This window comes from Balaenoptera musculus, chromosome 2, assembly GCF_009873245.2.
Source record: "Balaenoptera musculus isolate JJ_BM4_2016_0621 chromosome 2, mBalMus1.pri.v3, whole genome shotgun sequence".
NCBI classification, from domain to species: Eukaryota; Metazoa; Chordata; class Mammalia; order Artiodactyla; family Balaenopteridae; genus Balaenoptera; species Balaenoptera musculus.
Window position 1 is genome coordinate 126,138,307 of NC_045786.1, and position 23,700 is coordinate 126,162,006.

At 36.1% G+C, this 23,700-nt stretch overlaps 1 protein-coding gene and 1 non-coding gene across 2 annotated transcripts in view; both read right to left on the bottom strand.

Annotated features, from left to right (window-relative positions):
• The window catches only part of MAP4K5 (mitogen-activated protein kinase kinase kinase kinase 5), a 144,854-nt gene that overhangs the window by 32,918 nt on the left and 88,236 nt on the right, over positions 1-23,700 (bottom strand). Inside the window, 10 exon segments of the mRNA XM_036841713.1 lie at positions 6,212-6,242; positions 6,244-6,297; positions 7,189-7,230; positions 7,399-7,454; positions 7,457-7,495; positions 8,425-8,578; positions 9,214-9,256; positions 11,505-11,572; positions 12,596-12,654; positions 21,837-21,915. Of these exon segments, the coding sequence (XP_036697608.1) occupies positions 6,212-6,242; positions 6,244-6,297; positions 7,189-7,230; positions 7,399-7,454; positions 7,457-7,495; positions 8,425-8,578; positions 9,214-9,256; positions 11,505-11,572; positions 12,596-12,654; positions 21,837-21,915 (625 nt within the window).
• On the bottom strand, positions 14,482-14,585 carry LOC118891390. Its single transcript, XR_005018973.1, has one exon. It is a non-coding gene; the product is annotated as a U6 spliceosomal RNA (small nuclear RNA).

Sequence of the window (23,700 nt, forward strand, 5' to 3'; positions counted from 1 at the left end):
GTGTTAAGTATCTTTTCCAAGTCACACAGTAATGTCAGAGTGGGAATTCAAACCCAGATCTCTTTGATTCCAAATTCTTGCCTCCATGTATTATGCTTCCTCACTTTAAAATTACACAGCCTAAATTTTTAAAAATAAATTTTATTTTGCCATCATTTCAGACTTTCAGAAAAGTTATAATAATACAACAATTCTTAAATATGCCTCATGCAGATTACACAAATGTTAACATTTACTGAGAGGGCAGACAGCAGAAGCAAGAAGAACTACAATCCTGCAGCCTGTGGAACAAAAACCACATTCACAGAAAGATAGACAAGATGAAAAGGCAGAGGGCTACATACCAGATGAAGGAACAAGATAAAACCCCAGAGAAACAACTAAATGAAGTGGAGATGGGCAACCTTCCAGAAAAAGAATTCAGACTAATGATAGTGAAGATGATCCAGGACCTCAGAAAAAGAATGGAGGCAAAGATCGAGAAGATGCAAGAAATGTTTAACAAAGACCTAGAAGAATTAAAGAACAAACACCTAGAAAAATTAAGGAACAAACAAACAGAGATGAACAATACAATAACTGAAATGAAAAATACACTAGAAGGAATCAACAGCAGAATAACTGAGGCAGAAGAACGCATAACTGACCTGGAAGACAGAATGGTGTAATTCACTGCCGCGGAACAGAATAAAGAAAAAAGAATGAAAAGAAATGAAGACAGCCTAAGAGACCTCTGGGACAACATTAAACGCAACAACATTCGCATTATAGGGGTCCCAAAAGGAGAAGAGAGAGAGAAAGGACCTGAGAAAATATTTGAAGAGATTATAGTCAAAAACTTCCCTAATGTGGGAAAGGAAATAGCCACTCAAGTCCAGGAAGTGCAGAGAGTCCCAGGCAGGATAAACCCAAGGAGAAACACGCTGAGACACATAGTAATCAAACTGAGAAAAATTAAAGACAAAGAAAAATTACTGAAAGCAACAAGGGAAAAATGACAAATAACATAGAAGGGAACTCCCATAAGGTTAACAGCTGACTTCTCAGCAGGAACTCTACAAGCCAGAAGGGAGTGGCATGATATATTTAAAGTGATGAAAGGGAAGAACGTACAACCAATATTACTCTACCCAGCAAGGATCTCATTCAGATTCGAGGGAGAAATCAAAAGCTTTACAGACAAGCAAAAGCTAAGAGAATTCAGCACCATCAAACAAGCTCTAAAACAAATGCTAAAGGAACTTCTCTAAGTGGGAAACACAAGAGAAGAAAAGGACCTACAAAAACAAACCCATAACAATTAAGAAAATGGTCACAGGAACATACATGTCGATAATTACCTTAAACGTGAATGGAATAAATGCTCCAACCAAAAGACACAGGCTCTCTGAATGGATACAAAAACAAGACCCATATATATGCTGTCTACAAGAGACCCACTTCAGACCTAGGGACACATACAGACTGATAGTGAGGGGATGGAAAAAGATATTCCACGCAAATGGAAACCAAAAGAGAGCTGGAGTAGCAATACTCATATAAGATAAAATAGACTTTAAAATAAAGAATGTTACAAGAGACAAGGAAGGACACTACATAATGATCAAGGGATCAATCCAAGAAGAAGATATAGGGCTTCCCTGGTGGCGCAGTGCTTAAGAATCTGCCTGCACTGGCAGGGGAAATGGGTTCGATCCCTGGTCCGGGAAGATCCCACATGCCGTGGAGCAGCTAAGCCCGTGCGCCACAACTACTGAGCCCACGCGCCTAGAGCCCATGCTCCGCAACAAGAAAAGCCACTGCAATGAGAAGCCCGCGCACTGCAATGAAGAGTAGCCCCCGCTCGCCGCAACTACAGAAAGCCCTCGCACAGCAACAAAGACCCAATGCAGTCAAAAGTAAATAATAATTTAAAAAACAGAAGAAGATATAACAATTACAAATATATATGCACCCAACACAGGAGCACCTCAATACATAAGGCAACTGCTAACAGCTCTAAAAGAGGAAATCGACAGTAACACAATAATAGTGGGGGACTTTAACACCTCACTTACACCAATGGACAGATCATCCAAACAGAAAGTTAATAAGGAAACACAAACTTTAAATGACACAATAGACCAGATAGATTTAATTGATATTCATAGGACATTCCATCCAAAAACAGCAGATTACATTTTCTTCTCAAGTACGCATGGAACATTCTCCGGAAAGATCACATCTTGAGTCACAAATCAAGGCTCAGTAAATTTAAGAAAACTGAAATCATATCAAGCACCTTTTCTGACCACAATGCTATGAGATTAGAAATCAATTACAGGGCAAAAAACGTAAAAAACACGAACACATGGAGGCTAAACAGCACGTTACTAAATAACCAGAGATCACTGAAGAAATCAAAAAGGAAATCAAAAAATACCTAGAGACAAACGACAATGAAAACACAACGATCCAAAACCGATGGGATGCAGCAAAAGCAGTTCTAAGAGGGAAGTTTATAGCAATGCAAGCTTACCTCAAGACACAAGAAAAATCTCAAATAAACAATCCAACCTTACACCTAAAGGAACTAGAGAAAGAAGAACAAACAAAACCCGAAGTTAGTTCAACGAAAGAAATCATAAAGAACAGAGCAGAAATAAATGAAATAGAAACAAAGAAAACAACAGCAAAGATCAATAAAACTAAAAGCTGGTTCTTTGAGAAGATAAACAAAATTGATAAACCATTAGCCAGACTCATCAAGAAAGAAAGAGGACTCAAATCAATAAAATTAGAAATGAAAAAGGAGAAGTTACAACAGACACCGCAGAAATACAAAGCATCCTAACAGACTACTACAAGCAACTCTATGCCAATAAAATGGACAACTTGGAAGAAATTGGACAAATTTTAGAAAGGTGGTAACCTTCCAAGACTGAACCAGGAAGAAACAGAAAATATGAACAGACCAATCACAAGTAATGAATTGAAAGTGTGATTAAAAATCTTCCAACAAACAAAAGTCCCAGGACCAGATGGCTTCACAGGTGAATTCTATCAAACATTTAGAGAAAAGCTAACATCCATCTTTCTCAAACGCGTCCAAAAAATTGCAGAGGAGGAACACTCCCAAACTCATTCTATGAGGCCACCATCACCCTGATACCAAAACCAGACAAAGATACTACAAAAAAAGAAAATTACAGACCAATAGCACTGATGAATATAGATGCAAAGATCCTCAACAAAATACTAGCAAACAGAATCCAGAAACACATTAAAGGATCATACACCATGATTGAAGTGGAATTTATCCCAGGGATGCAAGGATTCTTCAATATACGCAAATCAATCAATGTGATACACCATATTAACAAATTGAAGAATAAAATCCATATGATCATGTGAACAGATTCAGAAAAAGCTTCGACAAAATTCAACACCCATTTATGATAAAAACTCTCCAGAAAGTGGGCATAGAGGGAACCTACCTCAACATAATAAAGGCCATATACGACCAACCCACAGCAAACATCATTCTCAATGGTGAAAAACTGAAAGCATTTCCTCTAAGATCAGGAACAAGACAAGGATGTCCACTCTCACCACTATTATTCAACATAGTTTTGGAAGTCATAGCCATGGCAATTAGAGAAGAAACAGAAACAAAAGGAATACAAATGGGAAAAGAAGAAGTAAAAGTGTCACTGTTGCAGATGACATGATACTATACATAGAGAATCCTAAAGATGCCACCAGAAAACTACTAGAGCTAATCAGTGAATTTGGTAAAGTTGCAGGATACAAAATTAGCGCACAGAAACCTCTTGCATTCCTATACACTAATGACGAAAAATCTGAAAGAGAAATTAAGGAAACACTCCCATTTACCACTGCAACAAAAAGAATAAAATACGTAGGAATAAACCTACCTAGGGAGGCAAAAGCCCTGTATGCAGAAAACTATAAGACACTGATGAAAGAAATTAAAGATGATACAAACAGATGGAAAGATATACCATGTTCTTGGATTGGAAGAATCAATATTGTGAAAATGACTATACTATCCAAAGCAATCTACAGATTCAATGCAATCCCTATCAAATTACCAATGGCATTTTTTACAGAACTAGAACAAAAAAATCTTAAAATTGTATGGAGACACAAAAGACCCTGAATAGCCAAGCAGTCTTGAGGGAAAAAAACGGAGCAGGAGGAATCAGACACCCTGACTTTCGACTACACTACAAAGCTACAGTAATCAAGACAGTATGGTACTGGCACAAAAACAGATATATAGATCAATGGAACAGGATAGAAAGCCCAGAGATAAATCCACACACCTATGGTCAACTAATGTATGACAAAGAAGGCAGGATATAAAGTGGAGAAAAGACAGTCTTGTCAATAAGTGGTGCTGGGAAAACTGGACAGCTACATGTAGAAGAATGAAATTAGAACACTCTCTTAACACCATACAAAAATAAACTCAAAATGGATTAAAGACCTAAATGTAAGACCAGACACTATAAAACTCTTAAGAGGAAACACAGGAAGAACACTCTTTGATATAAATCACAGCAAGATCTTTTTTGATCCACCTCCTCTAGTAATGGAAATAAAAACAAAAATAAAACAAATGGGACCTAATGAAACTTAAAAGCTTTTGCAAAGCAAAGGAAACTACAAACAAGACGAAAAGACAACTCTCTGAATGGGAGAAAATATTTGCAAATGAATCAACGGAGCAAAGGATTAATCTCCAAAATACGTAAACAGCTCATGCAGCTCAATATTAAAAAAAACAAACAACCCAATCAAAAAAACAGGCAGAAGACCTAAACAGACATTTCCTCCAAAAAAGACATACAGATGGCCAAGAAGCACATGAATAGCTGCTCAAATCACTAATTATTAGAGAAATGCAAATGAAAACTACAGTGTGGTATCACCTCACACCAGTCAGAATGGCCATCATCAAAAAATCTACAAACAACAAATGCTGGAGAGGGTGTGGAGAAAAGGGAACCTGCTTGCACTGTTGGTGGTAATGTAAATTGATATAGCCACTATGGAGAACAGTATGGAGGTTCCTTAAAAAACTAAAAATAGAACTACCATATGACCCAACAGCATCCCACCACTGGGCGTATACCCTGAAAACCATAATTCAAAAAAGACACATGCACCCCAACATGTTGTTCACTGTAACACTATTTACAATAGCCAGGTCATGGAAGCAACCTAAATGCCCATCGACAGAAACGAATGGATAAGGAAGATATGGTACATATATACAATGGAATATTAGCCATAAAAAGGAACAAAATTGGGTCATTTGTAGAGACGTGGATGGATCTAGAGACTGTCACACAGAGTGAAGTAAGTCAGAAAGAGAAAAACAAATATCATATATTAACGCAGACACGTGGAACCTAGAAAAATGGTACAGATGAACCGGTTTGCAGGGCAGAAATAGAAACAGAGATGTAGAGAACAAATGTATGGACACCAACGGGGTAAAGTGGCAGGTGGGGGTGGTGGTGGTGGTGGTGGGATCAATTGGGAGATTGGGACTGACATGTATATACTAATATGTATAAAATAGATAACTAATAAGAAACTGCTGTATAAAAAATAAAATAAAATTCAAAAAAAAAAATAAAGACACCACATGATCACACACACACAATAAAGTTAAATTTACTACTTTTGCTTTTATCCTTCTTTCTCTGTACACACATATTGTTTTCATTGTCTGAACTGTTTAAGTTTATAAGCATGATACCCCTTTATTCCTAAATATTTGTGTGCATTTCTTTAAAAAAAAAAAAAAAAAGGTCTTATACAACCACACAACAATGATCAAAATCAGGATATTAACACTGAAACAATACTATTATCTAATATCTTGATTTTACTGAAAGCGATTATCAATTGTCTCAGTATTGTCCTTTTACATAAATGAAAATGCCGAATTATGGTTGCAGTCAGTTGTGATGTCTCTTTAGTCTCCTTTAACCAGGAACTGTTCCTCTTGAATTCTGATGCCTTAAACTAAAACTATTTACCTATTTAGGTTGTTACACTAAATAGTATAATACCTACACTCCTTAGCCTCTAAGTTGAACTTTAAAGTAAAAAGCCCTCAGTTCACTGATCATAAGGATCTTTTCTGATAATGAATATTTTGTTGGAGATATATATAAAAATTCAGAAATGTTACCTTTTGTATCAGGATGTATCCAGGATGTTGCCACAATTAATTTTCAAAGGACAGCCATCAAAAACTTTGGAAAAACATGCTCCCATCTTATTTATAAAGAAAGAAATGTTGACTTATTTGATTAGATAATTTTATACATTCTTAGAAAATAGCTAAGATTATTATGAAATGCTAAACTGACTCTTATTTGCATATACTTGTGGTCTCATTACAAAACAAAATTCATATTTTGGTATAATTTAACGCTTTCTATGAAGAGAGTTTTACACTCCTTTCTTGTGTAATCCACTACTTTACAGCAAAAATATCAAATTTATCAAACGTCTACATATGTCAATGATACATTCTAGGAATTTTACATCACTACTTATCTTTAGGACTAACATTTAATAATGGGAAACAATTAATGATTTTATTGAGTAACATCACAGTGATTATAATTGCAGTATACCTCCATAATAGTGATGAAAGGCGAACGACTGATATTTACACTAAACTTTTACTGTATAAAAAGGTACAATTTATAAGGCACCCATTCATATGACTGGCTGAACTACCTTAGGTAGGTTCTACTGAAGGGCCAGAGAACAAGAGTTAACAGGAGCTTCCCTGTTCCTTTTCACTGTGTATAGTTCAATGTAAAAATGGCTTCAGGGGGTAGAAAGATATTTAACCAACGTAATGAAGAGGACACAGTACTAGTAATACCATCACATTAAAATTAAATTGGCCTTTGTAGGCTAATCAGAGACCCAACTGTCCGTACTTATAAAAGCGAAATTTACCCAATTCTAACTAACTCACTCAAATTAGGGTACATGATTTGATCCATGGTATATCCAAATGCATTTAATGCCTTTGTATTTTATGAATCCTTCCTTTCAATGGCTCAAGATACTTGATAGCAAATAAACAATCTTCTGTTGCTTCTAAAGAGAGAAAAATTGGCAAGTGGTTCACATAAAAATATTCCTTACCAGCACTTTTGGGGTGGGTGGGAGGCCATTGATTACTGGTTTCTGTGGGAAAAGTGATTTTTAATACTGTAAGACCTCTTGAAGCCTTAAGAAAAACTTTATACATTTAGAAATCCAGTTATTCAAATTCCTGAATTAAATAGACTATGCCCTTTATATGATAAATACAGTATTATTTACAACTAATTACCAAACGCCTGTTATACCTACAGGGAAATCTCGCTTGTCATTTTTTCGTGGTAACTGTGGTGCTTGCGCTGATCCTCTGTGTTTTCACTCATCAGCTTTGAAATACCATCACCATTTCCTAAAGAGAATCATGTTAAAAGCTGAATGACCATACAATAAGTACTTTCCTTGAAAAATCATTTCCCCTTCCCCCCAGTACTTGTTTTCCATTTGGGTGTTCCTTTATAGGGAAATATTCCCTATTGTCAGATGAGTTAAAGCATCTCTGGTGCCTTTCTCTAGCTTATGTAGAGGCAGCACTGCATCTATAGCAGTGGTCTTAATCCATGAAAACAACAAATGTCTTTCCATATTGTGAGAAAAATGAAATCTGACCTACTAATGCTGATATTCAAGGCCTGTCATAATTTAAGTTCAACCTACCTTTTTAAGGCCTATCTCCCAGTATATACCCTTCAAAAGCTCACACTTCTTACCCATACTAGACTGTACTTCCAACACATTCTAGATTTTCCTGCTTCAGTGCATTTGTTTATTCTTTCTTGTTCTCTAAGAATGCCTGTCAGTATTGGTTCCACCTATTAAAGGCTCACCAAGCCCTTTAATGCTCTGCAAGGGCCTACCTCCTCTGTTCCCTATCCTTATCTCCCTCAGAGATCTCTTGCATTGTTACGTATAGTTACTTACTGTAGGAGACACTTAAACAAAATGTCTTGTCTGATATTATGTGCACATGGGTATAACTTCTGCTATAGACCCTGAACTTCCTGAGGGCAGGGTCATCCATTCATCTTTCTAGATCCTATAATATTTAGTAAGGGATCAAATTAGGGTTGAATTGGATTGAATCTATTTATAGTCCACCCATGTGGAACTTTAAAGAACCTTCACAAAGCTTCAAACAGTAATAAGACTGACTAAAGAAAAAAGACATTCTTTAAAATATGAACAAAACGGCTTTCTTTTCAGCCTTCACTTTGATTTATTTACCGAGATCACAGTATCTAGCTGTATGCACTCCAGGCCTGCTGATACTGCTAGCCATACCAATAGAGGAAGTCTCAGCTACAGGACCACAACTTGGGCTACTCTGTCTTCTGAGAACTTGGGGAGCTCTGTTCTCTGAATCAGGACAGCGTTTTACAGTTGATGATTTTTCTTCATCTGGGAGGTTGTCTTCAGGGTAACTGTTTATCCTTGGCTAGTTGATAATAAGAAACGAAAGTACTTTAATAAATTTGGATATAAAACATTAACACTTTGTTATTATTATGCATCAAAGACTTTAGGGGGAGGAGAATATGCCTTTTTTTTCTTTCTCCTGTATAGTTCAATTCACTGGGCCAAGTAAGCAAGGTAAGCAAGAGCTGAGTTACTATCCCAACACAGCTATGAACTTGCCATGTGACTTTTAAGCAGCCCTAACCCCAAACTGATGTTTTTATAACCAATAAAATCATATACATAATCCACAAAATATTTAATAACTACAAACAAGCAAGGAAAGTGACTTAATAAAGTATGACTCTAGTGCACTGTCCAACTGTAGTAATAAATGAGGACTGTAAATGATGAACTCCTCTCCTCTCCATGTGGTCAAGTATTGCCCTCAAATGAGTAAATAACCTATCTTTGCCTTTTTCTAATAGCTATAAAAATATTATATTTCTCATGAAATCTTCTTTAATATATTTTTACATCTTCATAATATGCTCTTGAGGAAACTTTACCCTAAATATATTTAAGAGAATTTGAATACATTCAATAAAGTTATTTTAAAAATTTATATTATTATTTAAACAAGGATATATTGTTGAAAATCTTTAAGTAGCTCACCTTAGGAGGTAGGGGAGGTGGTATTGCACGTTTTGAGGTTGATCTAATACAAAGAGAAAAATGCAATTTAGATGGTGATAAATGACCATAACATAAAACACAGAGAGAGCATTAGATGTGCATTAAAATCTGCTTCTATTCAGGGGATATAAAAGACAATTAGATCATGGTACAGAGTATTTTTAACATGTGTTTTTTTTTTTACTTTTTGTTTGTTTGTTTGTTTATTTATTTATGGCTGTGTTGGGTCTTCGTTTCTGTGCGAGGGCTTTCTCTAGTTGTGGCAAGCGGGGGCCACTCTTCATCGCGGTGCGCGGGCCTCTCATAATCACGGCCTCTCTTGTTGCGGAGCCCAGGCTCCAGACGCGCAGGCTCAGTAGTTGTGGCTCATGGGCCTAGCCGCTCCGTGGCATGTGGGATCTTCCCAGACCAGGGCTCGAACCCGCGTCCCCTGCATTGGCAGGTAGATTCTCAACCACTGCGCCACCAGGGAAGCCCCAGAGTATTTTTTTTTTTTTTTTTTTTTTTTTTTTAGCTACTTTATTTATTTATTTATTTTATTTTTGGCTGTGTTGGGTCTTCGGTTCGTGCGAGGGCTTTCTGTAGTTAACGGCAAGTGGGGGCCACTCTTCATCGCGGTGCGGGGACCGCTCTTCATCGCGGTGCGCGGGCCTTTCACTATCGCGGCCCCTCCCGTTGCGGGGCACAGGCTCCAGACGCGCAGGCTCAGTAGTTGTGGCTCACGGGCCCAGCTGCTCCGTGGCATGTGGGATCTTCCCAGACCAGGGCTCGAACCCGTGTCCCCTGCATTAGCAGGCAGATTCTCAACCACTGCGCCACCAGGGAAGCCCAACCCCAGAGTATTTTTAAAAGCTATAGGAAGACCTAAGATCTCACTCTGTCAAACTGTATTAGTATGACTATAAAATAGAGTTTTTATAAAGTGAATACGAAGTGTTTTTTACTTTATCGTTATGCTTTGCAACATTTAATATGTAATAAAAATGAAATTAAACTTAGTAGTGAAAAAGAGATTTGGAATTTTAGAGTTGGAATCCACAGTGAATCATAGATTCAAATGGCTGTATCATCAAACCCTCTGTTACTCCAAGTGGGGTCCACAGATGAGCAACATTGGTATCACCTGGAAACTTTTCTTTTTTTTTTTTTTCTGGCTGCACAACACAGCTTGCAGGATCTTAGTTCTCCGACCAGGGATTGAACCAGGGCCCTCAGCAGTGAAAGCGCAGAGTCCTAACCCCTGGACTGCACGGGAATTCCCATGGAAACTTTTATAAATGCATCCTCCAGACCTACTTAATCAGAATCTGCATTTTACCAAGATTTCCAGGTGATCCTCCAGGCACACTCAAAACTTGAGAATCACTCATCTAGCCCCACTGGTTCCACACAATTTATCCATAGTCACTGCAATCAATTGCGAAGCTTTCAGGATTCTTACGATTCCACTCCCAAAGACTGTATTCTATCAGGGGTTAGCAAAACTTTTCTATAAAAGGGCTAGACAGTAATTTTGCATGCTTTAGGAATCATATAGTGGTCACAACTAACTTAACTCTTTTACTGTGTGAAAGCCAGCCATGATAATATATAAACTGAAGTGATCATTGCTGTGTTCCAACTAACTTCATTTATGAACACCGAAATTTAAATTTCATATAATTTGCACGTGTAACAAAATTACATTCTTCTTTTTTCAACCATTAAAAAATGTAAATATCATTCTAGTTCGTAGGGATGTACAAAAATAGGCACTGGGCCAGATCTGGTTTATAGGCTTACAGGCCATACTCTGCTAACCCCAGATCCACAGGCCTAATGTGGGGTCCCAGGAATCTGTATTTCCAAAGAGCTCTCTAGGCCACTGCAATGCACTAATAGGTTTGGAACAACTCATCTAGGTCAGCCCTGTCACTAATCGTTGAGGAAGACAGGTCTAGAATATGAAGTAACCACATTGCAGAGATGGAATTGGGGCTTTCTGATTCCTACTATCGTATTTTTTCCCATGAGATCATGTAGCTCATCTTTCAGTATATTAACACCACACGTACTGTATTTTGATTTAAAGAACAAAACTACAAAGCCTTAATGATCAACACATTTATGCCTTTGGGCAATTAAAAAAAGTCAGAAGCTTTTCACTGACAAAATGGCATAGTACACTTTTATAAGAAAAAAAATTAAAGCTTATTAGAATAAAGCACTCCCCATCAAATACTGTTCTTATATAATTAAGTAAAATAAAGTTAAGCTAGAAAAACAACTACTTGCCAGTATTTGCACCATCAACAAAAGGATTCCACCGTAACAGAAAGTTTGGGTCTGAAGACACTCCCTGTGAAGGTAAAAAAGAGTTTAAGATGTTACCTTATAAACAGGTATCATTTATTTATGTGATTCAAGAACATACTCATTGTCATGATTATTAATCATCTTGGCTTTCAACGGTTTAATCTCTAGCTACACTTGCTGTCATTTGACACATTTATGTCAATAACTCATTATTAGATGACTTAAACTAACAGAATCTATAAACATACTTATAGCTTAAAATGTGACAAGCCCTCTTTACCAATATACTAGTATATTCAAAGCAAAACAGAAAAATGTTAACTTTGAATTATGTGCATCACTACTCCATTAGCGTGGAGAACTAAACACTGTATTATTCAATCATCTTTAATTTACTGGTGCCATACTTTTTCTGACTAGCATGGAAATTGATAATTTATTGTCCAGCAACACATACAGTAGGAAGAGCACCACTTGCAGATGTTAAGAATGAAGAGATCCATTAACAGAAGACAATTACTCTAAAAACTATACTTTTACTATTAGTTAAAAATAAAGTAGATGTTAGGATAACATCTAGGTTGACTCTAATAATATCTTGCTCTATCTATTGTTTCTTTCTTTTTAGTTAAGGGAAGGGTTAACCAAATAGTAATCTCAAAATAAGAGCAATGGTTAAAAAAAAAAAAAATGAAGCTATATTAACAAATAAATATTAAAAACAGTAAGGCAATGCAAAATCGTACTACAAATCTAACAGAATCAGTAAGTAAAAAGATCCTGAGAGCTTAAAGCTGAGGATCAAATTCCATATACTTAATAAATTCATGTGAATTCTTCAAAAGACTCAGAAGTGTCAAATGAATGGTTAAAATGGTATATTACACACTGTACCCTAGTCAAAATACACCTAACTAGAAGCGTTTTCAAACTTTAATGTGTGAAATACGTTATTAAAATCAATGCTCTGAAGAGTGTATTACTTTGTTCTTCAGTCAAAGGACACCTGACTATAACTTTTCTCAAATTTTAATGTGTAAAATACTTTAAAAGTCATTATTCCTACCATTTCATCCCGTGCTTCTGTTTCTTTTCTCAGAGGAGGCTCAAATTGTAATTTGTCAACTGTAAAATATAACATATATTCACAAATTCTATCTTAAAGGATCAATCCTGGAAATGTGATGAGAAGCATGTGTACTGGGGAGGGGGGAAGGGAGAGAGGAGAAGAGAAGAAAGAGGAAAAGACAAAAACTCTTAATTTTTTACTACAGAGGACCCCTTCCTTTATGCTCGCCAAAAGAAAGTAACAATTTGGTATCTTCCTAACAATTCTACTTAATTGTTGGTCAGAATCAGGAAATTAAACAGCAATTTTGTATATAAAAGATTTTAAAAAATTAATTAAAAGTAGGTGACTAAGCAAACATTTAAGGATGTTTCTATCTAGGCTATAGACTCTGTCTTGAGACTAATTTAAACTACAACTTTATGGTAGGATGAACCCCCCGCCCTGCCAAATCACCTATAATTATCTGAAAAGAACAAATATTTGTCAAATTAAATATTACGATGGCATTCAGGAATCTAATATTATATTTTCCTAAATGTGTATTTTATTTGGCCTAATGAGACCAATTTTAGAATTATTCCTAATAGTCAAAGAGTAACTTCTTTTATATGAAATAGTCTATAAATCAGAGAAAAGGATGGCTTATTATCTACTCATAAAGTACACAGAATTTTAAAATTCTAAGATATAATGTGACTAAAAGACCAAAAAAATTAAAATATACACTTGCATCACAGAGATACAAGTTTCCTAAATACAATCTTGGTAAACAAAATACACTAAAAAAAAGCACTTTCAAAAAGTATCTAGTTGTCTTTATTCCTAAAACCAAAATTTGTAAAGCAATACAGAGTACTTATATAATTCATTACACTAAATAAAAACATTGTCATAAAATTTTCCTTCTTGTTTTTGTTTCGCAAATTTTATTAAAATATAACACACATAAAAGTGCACCTGTCATAATCAATGAATTTTCACAAACTGAGCACTTACATAACCAGAAGCCAGAGACAACATTACCAGACCCCAAACACTCCCATTTACTCCCCACTCCAAGGATAGCTGCTTTCCTGACTTCTAGCACCATGCATTAGTTCTGCTTGTTTCTGAGCTTTGTAGATTGTTCTTTCTCATTGCTATACCGTACACTCTTCCTTTATGGGAATATGCCATAATTTATTTACCCATTCTACTGGTGGTGGGTATTCAGGTAGTTTCCAGTTAGGGGCTATTAGAAACAGTGCTGCAACCAACATTCTAATAAGTGTCTCGTGGGTGAACATGTGGGCATGTTTCTGTGTGTATCTGGCAGTAGAATTGCTATCTTAAGGTAGACAAGTATTCAGCTCTAGGAAATGCTTTCACTTTTCCAAAATGGGGGTGCCAAATTCCAATGCAGCCAGGAATTTAAGTTTGATTGATTGAGTTTTGCAGTTTTTGTCTGTACACTGCATGAACACATTTTGGGTACCTTCCCAGAGGGAGGGAGGGAAGGGAGGGAAGGGAGGGAAGGGAGGGAGGGAGGGAAGGGAGGGAGGGAGGGAGGGAGGAAGGAAGGGTGGGAGGGAGAGGGAGGGCGGGCCACATCAAAGATCCCAGGAGAGCCACAGAATTTTCTGAAGGCAAACCTTCCCCTTCCTTGACTACAATGTGAATTAAATGATAGACTTGTGGAGGATTTCATTTATAATTCCTTCAAAATGAGTTAGTTCTGCTATGTACTAAATGGATTATGCGTGAATCCCAAAACAAATCCAACAGCAATTAATGTTTTAATAAACTGGTTGCTAGTGTATGCAATACCCACAGTGCGTCAGGAGGGATTGTATTATAGTTAGAAACGTTAATTAGGTGTTTGTTATTGTCAAACTAAATTTTAAAATATGGACTGCTTCACGAATTTGCATGTCATCCTTGCGCAGGGGTCATGCTAATCTTTCTATTGTTCCAATTTTAGTATACGTGCTGCCGAAGCGAGCACCATAAAATTTTCAAAGACATTCCATAAAATATAGTATCTACTTTTCAAAAATAATCTAAAATAAAAGAAGTTGTTCATTAATGACTTACTTCTTAAGATAATTTAAAAACATCTTAATTCAAGAGCCATTACTATAATTCACGAAGAACCACTTCACTCATTTGAGACAGAGATGAGTTAAAGTTTTTTTTTTTTTTTTTTTTGGTCACAACTAGAAATACTGGCAAGCAGGTCTAGAGATAAATTATAAAAGGCATAAATATGGAAAGGAAAGAAAGAAAATATTTTCAATAATTACATAATCAGCAAATTTCAAGGCTTAAAAAATTACCAGAGAAAAATGAGCTCATAAATTTCAATTAAACATATAGTAAAATATCAACTGCATCCATCCATACCAGTATCAGTGATTGAAAATAAAAATTTCAATTTCATTTCTTTTATATCAGCATAAACATTTAAGATGTTTTACTTTAACATGTAAGAAAAGTATTCCTTAAAAAAAATCAAATTCCTTATGACAAGTCTAAAATTACTACAGCCACACTTTATGGCAAAGAATGCTAGAGTCTCCAGTATCATTGTTCTGTGTGCAAGAATGGACTCCAAGTTGTTTTGTTTTGCTTTAAAGAAAATCCTGGCAGTACCTTTGGGTGTGTCTTTGGCTTATAAAAATACAAAGATGGGGAGGTCTTCTATTATACATCCTCATTTATCTCCACAAGATGTTACTTATTATAGGCATAATAATTATAGGTATAATAAGTAACAGGAATTAGACTTACCCTTTTGCTATAAACAACTACAACATATAACCCAAATACGTGTGTGCATACAAGCTATATGAAGCAATTATTTGAGGCAATGGATTAACAGACATCACAGGGTTGTAATCCTTGAAAGATGGTGTTAAGATCCCCACTCACCCATGCAGGTCATGCAATGACCTACCAGTTAATTTATGCTTTAAACACTCTAAAGAGATCAAAATCCAGACACTCAATGTTGTATCACAACATCCAAGATACAATAAAAAAATGACTAAAGAAGTAGAAGAAAAATAAAAATCATAACCAGTTTAAAAAAATAGATATAGACTCAGAGATGACACAGATGTTGAAATTAGCACACAAGGACTTTAAAACATCTATTATAAATATATTCAAGGATTTAAGAGAAAAGATGGACACAATAAGTAAACAGATGGAAATTATCAGTAGAGAGATAGAAACTATACATGTATGTATATTATATACGTATGTAACCATCCATCCATTTTTCTTCCTATCTATCTATCTATCTATCTATGTATCTATCTATCTCAATGAAAGTCTAGATCCAGAAAATACAGTATCTGAAATAAATTCACTGATGGGCTTAAACAGCAGACTGAACACTACAGAAAAAAAGGTCAGTGAACTTAAAATTAGGGCAATAGAAACTAAACTTAAGTATAGAGAACAAAAACACCTTATGTGTGTTTACGGGGGTCAGGGAGAACAGAGCCTCAGTGACCTATGAAACAACATCAAGTGGTCTAACATGTAACTGGAGTCCCAGAAGGAGAAGAGAGAATCTGGGACAGAAAAACTGAAGAAACAGTGTCCCCAATTTGAAGAAAAATATCAATTCATAGATCTAAGAAACTCAATAAACACCAAATAGAACAAACAAAAAGAAAAATGCACCTAGGCACATCACAGTCAAATTGCTAACAAAGCAACAAACAAAAAAATCCACAAAAGTTTCAAGGTATAGTACCTATTAAGAATCCAACTGATGCACTTAAATACTTGCTATTCTGTGCCTTTAAAAAAAAATCTGAATTGATGTCATGGATTGTGTTGCAACCTGCAGCTTAAAAAATACCAATGTAGAAGAACATACGGGTATGCTATACTTCAGATAATTTTTCATAAATAGTTTTCCTGACAACAAATGCTTTTGTTTTGGTTATTGTATGTCTATTTCTAGGATGGATCAAAGGTTGTTTAAAAAGGCTCAACTTTAACAATGGCCAAAAAATGCTGCTTGAGTTTGTGTTTCCTACCTGGGAGAGCTCTAATTACTTACCTAGTAAACACTCACTTCTCTAGAACTGTTACTAAGGAGATTTGTGAGACAATACATCTCAAAATCTCTATCACCTTTATCATCCCCAGTCTTCACATGAAATAAAAAGGACAAATGGAATTTTCAAGCTTAAGTTGGGTAAACTTTCAGAAATTCTTAGATCTCCTTAGCCTAAAGTAGGTTTTGCTTCTTTGTTTGGCTTGAAAGAAAATGAGGTCAATTCCCTAGGAGCCCATTAACTCTCTCCCAATGAACCCAAAACTGAGCATCTTATACATCTGGGAATACTGCCCCCAACTCCAGTTTCTACATTATTACAGACTAATATAGCTGAGACTTGTACAGTACACACAGTTTTATACTCAAACATGTCCAAGAAGTGTTTCCTCTGAATAACTTTTTCATGGTTTAGAACTCAGAAACTGCCTTCTGGAAAACTTCTCTCTAACCTCAATAAATAGAATCTTGCCAGGTACTGTTAACAACTAACACAACAGTAAAACAGGGTGATGATCCTTGTATTCCTGTCTCTTAATTATAGAGACATGGGCCAATTTAAATCAATGCAAGATTGTCTTAGTAGGACATCTCAAACTGGAGATGAAAAAAAATCTTCAGAAGTAGATGACTGCAAAAATCAGTTTCTACACAAGTCTGTTGAATCTAGCTGATGACAACGTGAAATGAATCATTTGCCCAAGACCCACGGAAAAAGATGACCGAAGACACTGATTATCATACTTTAATGTGCATACTATAGCTCTTGAGCTACATTTTTTCTTCCTTTGCCAGCTGAAACTTTTGGATTGTTGACAGACTTGTTACCTATTAATCATGATACCTGTAGAGTCTTTATTCTTTTTTTTTTTTTTAATTTTTATTTATTTATTTATTTTTGGCTGTGTTGGGTCTTCGTTTCTGTGCGAGGGCTTTCTCTAGTTGCGGCAAGCGGGGGCCACTCTTCATTGCAGTGCGCAGGCCTCTCACTATCGCAGCCTCTCTTGTTGCGGAGCACAGGCTCCAGACCCGCAGGCTCAGTAATTGTGGCTCACGGGCCTAGTCATTCCGTGGCATGTGGGATCTTCCCAGACCAGGGCTCGAACCCGTGTCCCCTGCATTGGCAGGCAGACTCTCAACCACTGCGCCACCAGGGAAGCCCGAGTCTTTATTCTTAATACTGCTCTGTGTAACCTTAGAGAGTCCTTGGTATGAGTCCAAATACCTGGCTAAAATTTACTTGTGAGTCAGCTAAAATCATACACTTAAACTGACAGTTGGGCAGTCATTTTCTTTGTTGATACCTCTCATATCCCTTTGGTGCCAATTCTTTGTAATTAGTTGGCTTCCTAGGTAACTGTGAAACCAAGCAGGACCCTATGGGGCTCCTGGGCACGGAAACCTTTCTGTCCCCTGTCTCTTGACTCCAGCCTCCATGACCTTCCTTGAATTCCAGAGGGCAGATTCGAACTGGTGCTAGTCCGGGCAGGGATGCAAAGACAAGGGAGGGGCAGCCAGGGAACAACAGTGCAGCCTTGGGGCAGGGTCCTGGTTCTACCTCAAGGGATACACATAACAATGCCTTTAAGCTCTTTTAAGAGGTCAGCATTCTTCATACCAGAGAAAGACCACCTGAGGCTACATTAAAAGAACCAGAGAAGCTCATTAAGATTACCTGAGGCCAGATTAGAAGAATGGAGGCCCTGCACACACTCTAATCTTATCAGCAAACCCACCCTTGAACGGTTGTTATAAAACTCCTCATCAAATCCTCCCAGGTCGGGACACACAGTTTTTAGGGGCAGGAGCCCTCTATGTCGCCCTTTGCCTGGCAAAGCAATAAAGCTATTCTTTTCTACTTCACCCCAAACTCTGTCTCCAAGATTCGATTTGGTATCAGTGCACAGAGGCTGAGCTTTTGGCATCAACTGGACTCAACCAAAAAGTGACTTTTCAGATGAAAACTTTTTTTTAAAAAAAAAATAGGGGATTTAGGTAACACACCCACATCTGGATCAGAATGAGAAAGTAATCTCCCTTGCCATTCATCAGACTGGGAGGACAGACACAAATCCAAATGCAAAGTCAAGAAGAAACAATGTTTCTCCCAAGGATATGCTGCATATGTAAAGTATCACATGATGACCCCCCCACCTCTGAATTACCAATGCTATCTTACTGAGAAACATCATTCTCTAAAATCACAGACTGTCAGAAACTTTGCTGTATGAAATCATATTCATTAAAATGAACCATTCCATTCTTGCCTGTAAGATTTAAGTCAGTGACAGAGAGAAGCAGCCTTAATTTCCAACCTACATACAGAGCTTCAAATAAAGGGGTTACTGAATACAACGTTCCAAGTTTCCAAGGAAACAGGCCTCTGAGTCTATTTTTACAGTATAGACTCTTTCATACACATCCCTACTTTGCTTTAAGGTTTCAGCTAAATTTCACTTGAACTCCACTTTTTCCAAAAACCCTCTAACTCTTCTTTTCCTGTTTAATGAGATGTTCCATGGTTCCTCTGGTACATGTTCTCCCTCACTGCAAGGAGTCAATAAACCTGACTTTGTTGGACTATACATTTGTCCCTGGTGGTCTTAGGTCAGTCCAGGATCATAATAATTAGTTATGTCCACTAAAAACACATAGTAAGGATGATTATAGTAATCATAATAGCCCCAAACTGTAAACAAATCAAATGCCTGTCAAGTAAAGAATGGATAAATTGCGGTATAATCATACAATGAAATATTACATTACAATGAAAACAATAAACTATTATTGCTACACATGACATGAATGACTCTCACAGATATAATGTTGAGCAAAAGAAATCAGGCAAAAAAGGTGCATATTGGTTGATCCTATTTATCTGAAGATCAAGATCAGGTAAAAACCAATCTACAGTGACAGAGATCAGAATAGTGATTAGCCTGGGCAGTGGGAGGGCAGGGGGATACAGGAAGATGGAAGGGTATTGATTGTGAAGGAGCATGAGGAAGCCTTCAGAGATTCTGATAATGTTCTATATCTTGACCTGGGTGGTAGTTTCATGAGTGTATACAAATTTAAAAATTCATTGTGCAGTACACTTAAGCAGTTTACTGTATGTGAGTTATCAGATCAATTTAAAAAACTGAAACAAAAAACTAAGAATAGAACTAACTAGGTGTGTATGAAATCTATCAAACAAACAAACAAACAAAAACAAAACTATAAAACACTCCTGATGGACACGAAAGAAGACTTGGGAGAATTTAAAGATAAATCGACCAATAAAATGAACTTCAATTCTACTGTCTTCTGTCTGGTACATGAAGCACATAGGGCTCACTCCATGAAGATATTAGTACTCCGGACACTTATAAAAGAACTAAGTCTTGAGCTCTCTGAGGAAGCCTGTTTTGATTAAGAAGACAGAATATCATAAAGATGTCAACTCTCCCAAAGTTAGTGTACAAATTTATGAGATCTCAGTAAAAACACTGATATTTTTTTAACTTGGTAAGCTGATTCTTACATTTATGTAGGGAAAATACAATAGCCAAATATCATAATAAAAAAGGATAGCAATATGGTGTTTGTGTGGAGGGGGTGAGGGACAGTAGGAGGAGGATTATTTCTATCACATTTTAACAGGTATTATAAAGACATAATAATCACAAGTATGTGACCAGCACAGGACTAGGTATATTAATGCAACAGAATAGAATTTCCAGAAAAAGCCCTAAAATATATGTGGCAATTTAGTACATAATAAAGATGGCATATCAAATCTATTAGTGAAAATATCAAGTTTTTAATAAATAGCATTGAGGCAAACAGGTAGATATTTAGAATGAAACTGAAGTTGAATTCGTATTTCATACCTTCTACCAAATAAGTTAATACCTTATATCAAACATTTAAATATTAAAAACATGAAACTGTAAAAATGCAAGAAGAAACAATAGGAAAATCCTTTTATAACCTTAAAATCAGGAAGACCTTACTAAATATGACACAAAAGACAAAAGCTATACAAGAAAAGATACACTTAGACTACATTAATTGAATACCATACAGCTGCATAAAATAAACACAATAGCTTTTAATGGAATATAACTTTGCTACTTTTCTGTCTGGTATTGGAAGCCCAGAGAGTTCACTGGGGATTATATAAGAAGACAGCATAAGAACATATCAGCAATCTGGGACTAACAAACACAGAAAATCTTGAACTATTGGTGTAACTATGAAAAGATCTGACTGAAACAACTGATATGGGAAGGACATTCTAACTCTCCAATGACCTAGATTTCCAAAGCTGTATCCAGAAAGCTAGAAATGTCTGGTTTCAAAAAAACAAAATGCTCATCTGCAATAATTCTAATTAGCCTAAATATATAATAAATTATCTTCCTCCATTATGGTTTATAATTTTTATTTATGGCTTATTTTAATCTAAACTACTTTAGACCTCTTTTGAAACAATTATGCATTTAAGTCAATACACTTATACCTAAAAATTCTTTGCAAATCTGTTCTTCCAAATTAATGTGGCTAAAATGACAAATATTGTTAATATAAAATTTTCGTCAATGATTTATTGAATAAAAATCAATTTCCCCCTTTAAATATGCATTTTAGAAAATATTCACCTTATTGTTACCTTGACTTAAAAAACTGAAACCAACCCAAAGGTCCAACAATAGGAGTTACAATACATCAACTCAATAAAAGAGGATAAAACCGTTAAACATAATGGTTACAAAGCCTAGGCTAATACATAGAAAATACTTCTGACTATGTTAAGCAAAATTTTATGTATAGTATAAATTCAGTCATGTAAAACTATATGTGAAAAAACGTGAAGGAAATTCAGCAAAACATTATCTGTGGGCTGGTGTTGGGTGATATGATTATGGGCAATGTTAATTTTCTACTTTTTTCCTCTTTCAAATTTTCTGCAATAGACATATATTGACTTTATAATTAGAAAATAAAAACTATTTAATTATAAAACCAAGAGAATTCCATTACAAGCCAGAAAAGCAGCCTTTACTTTAGAGGTATCCTGTTATGTTAAAGTATGTAGCCACAGTTAGTGAGATTTTATTATTCCAAAAAATTCCACAAGAACACCCAGCTCAACCCTCCAAAACCACCAATTGTAAATGTATACCAAACACATACAATTTATTTCTGAAGCTGTCCGTTCAGCTCTGGCATTCCTGTTCGTAGATCTAATGGTATGACGAATGATTGCATGGGGCTGTGAATATAAACATAATACATATACGTTAAAAAAATTCAGTGACAAAGTTAGAAGGTCAAACTTTCTCTTTTTAATTAAATTATTATTTTTTTGACAAGCATGACTACTTACTAATAAATTGTAGGATAAATATTTTAAAAAATGAACACTAAGATACTTTAAAAGTGTATTCATTTAGTCCATGTTTATACTGTATAAAATACTGAAGAGATGCAAAGAAAATCAGATGGAAATGTTACCTTCAAAAGAGCTTATAGTCTAGGAAGATAAGACACACAAACACTTATAATATTAGAAAAGGATAAGTGGCATTCATTAAGATTATTATTAATGCCCCGGGGAAGAAGAAATGACTTCCACCTGAAGGGGTAAAGAAATTCTTCATGACAGAGCTGTAATCTTATGTGAGGCCTTGAAGGACAAGTAGGCACTGAGTGTGCAGCAAGGTGGGAAAAGCATTTTAGACAGCACAAAGAATGTGAACAAAGTGATACAAGAAAAAAAGGAAATTGTGGAGTGTTTAGGGGAATTGGAGTTGGTTATTATGTGACTGCAGTGAACATTAAGTGAAGAGATGACAAAGCTGGAAAGACAGACTTGAGGATGAGCCACATCATGAAAGGCTCTGAATGTCTGGGCAAAATTTCTTGGCAAAAGAATTTTTTGGAGATTCTACAGAAAGGGAGTGCCGTCACAAGAGTCAGCTTTAAGAGTAACCTGATTAAGTATGTAAGAGGGTATGGAGGGAAGAAATACTGTATGGAGGGAGACTGAGTAAGAGTACTGTAGTAAACCAAGGGAGAAAGCTTACCACTTCCACCCTTTTGTACAAGCTCCTGATCTTTTGAAACAATGCCTTCAGCTCAACCTCTATCTACCAAATTTCTGATGACTCATTCTCATTCACTGATGACTCGGACAGTGGCTCAGATGTCTTTTTCTCTACTTTAAGACCCACCATCATACCAAAGGACTTCAAAAGACCATTGCTCTGGATTTAAGTTTTCTGACCTCATCTCTGAAGAACTTCTACCATACTTCAATGCACTCTACACTACTAAGATCATATCTTGGACTCTGTCATCCGCTCTGATATATGAATTCACATAATACTCCAAACTGCTCATCCTTTGAGCTTACTCTCTCATTTACTCCAATAATTTTTAAATGCTCACACTGAACTCTCAAGTCTATCAATCCATTACTTTCTCACTCTCCACATGCATTTCTCCTATCTCCACTTTTCTTCCTATCCAGTTTAGAGCTGGTGGTCCATAATTTCAAGCAATCTCTTGTATATATCCTAAATTTGATTTGCCTCCCCTCCCCAACCCCTGCCATCTGTCTGTACACTGGCATACCAAAATGACAACCCTGGATGACTTAAACTACCTTTGGTTAATATCTGAAGTACCAATCACTGCTGGAGGAAAATTACACATTGAAAATTAATCTCATCTGAGCCTTAAGCTTTGCCCACAAACACTTCTCTAGTCATTTAACCCATCCATTCTCCTCAATTACTATTTCATAGCTTCACCACACTTTTTCAAACCCACCTCCTTCACACTTTCAGGAGACGACATTGCCACCTAGCTCACAAAGAAAACAGAAGTCAAATAGAAAATAACTTCTAGCTATACTCTCAAACTATCTTCCTCTTTAATGCAAGGAAAGAAGTATTTCTTTTTTTTGTTAATCTGAAATATATTTAACGCACAATATTATGTTAGCTTCCGATGTACTACAGAATTATTTGACATTTGTATACATTAAGAGGTG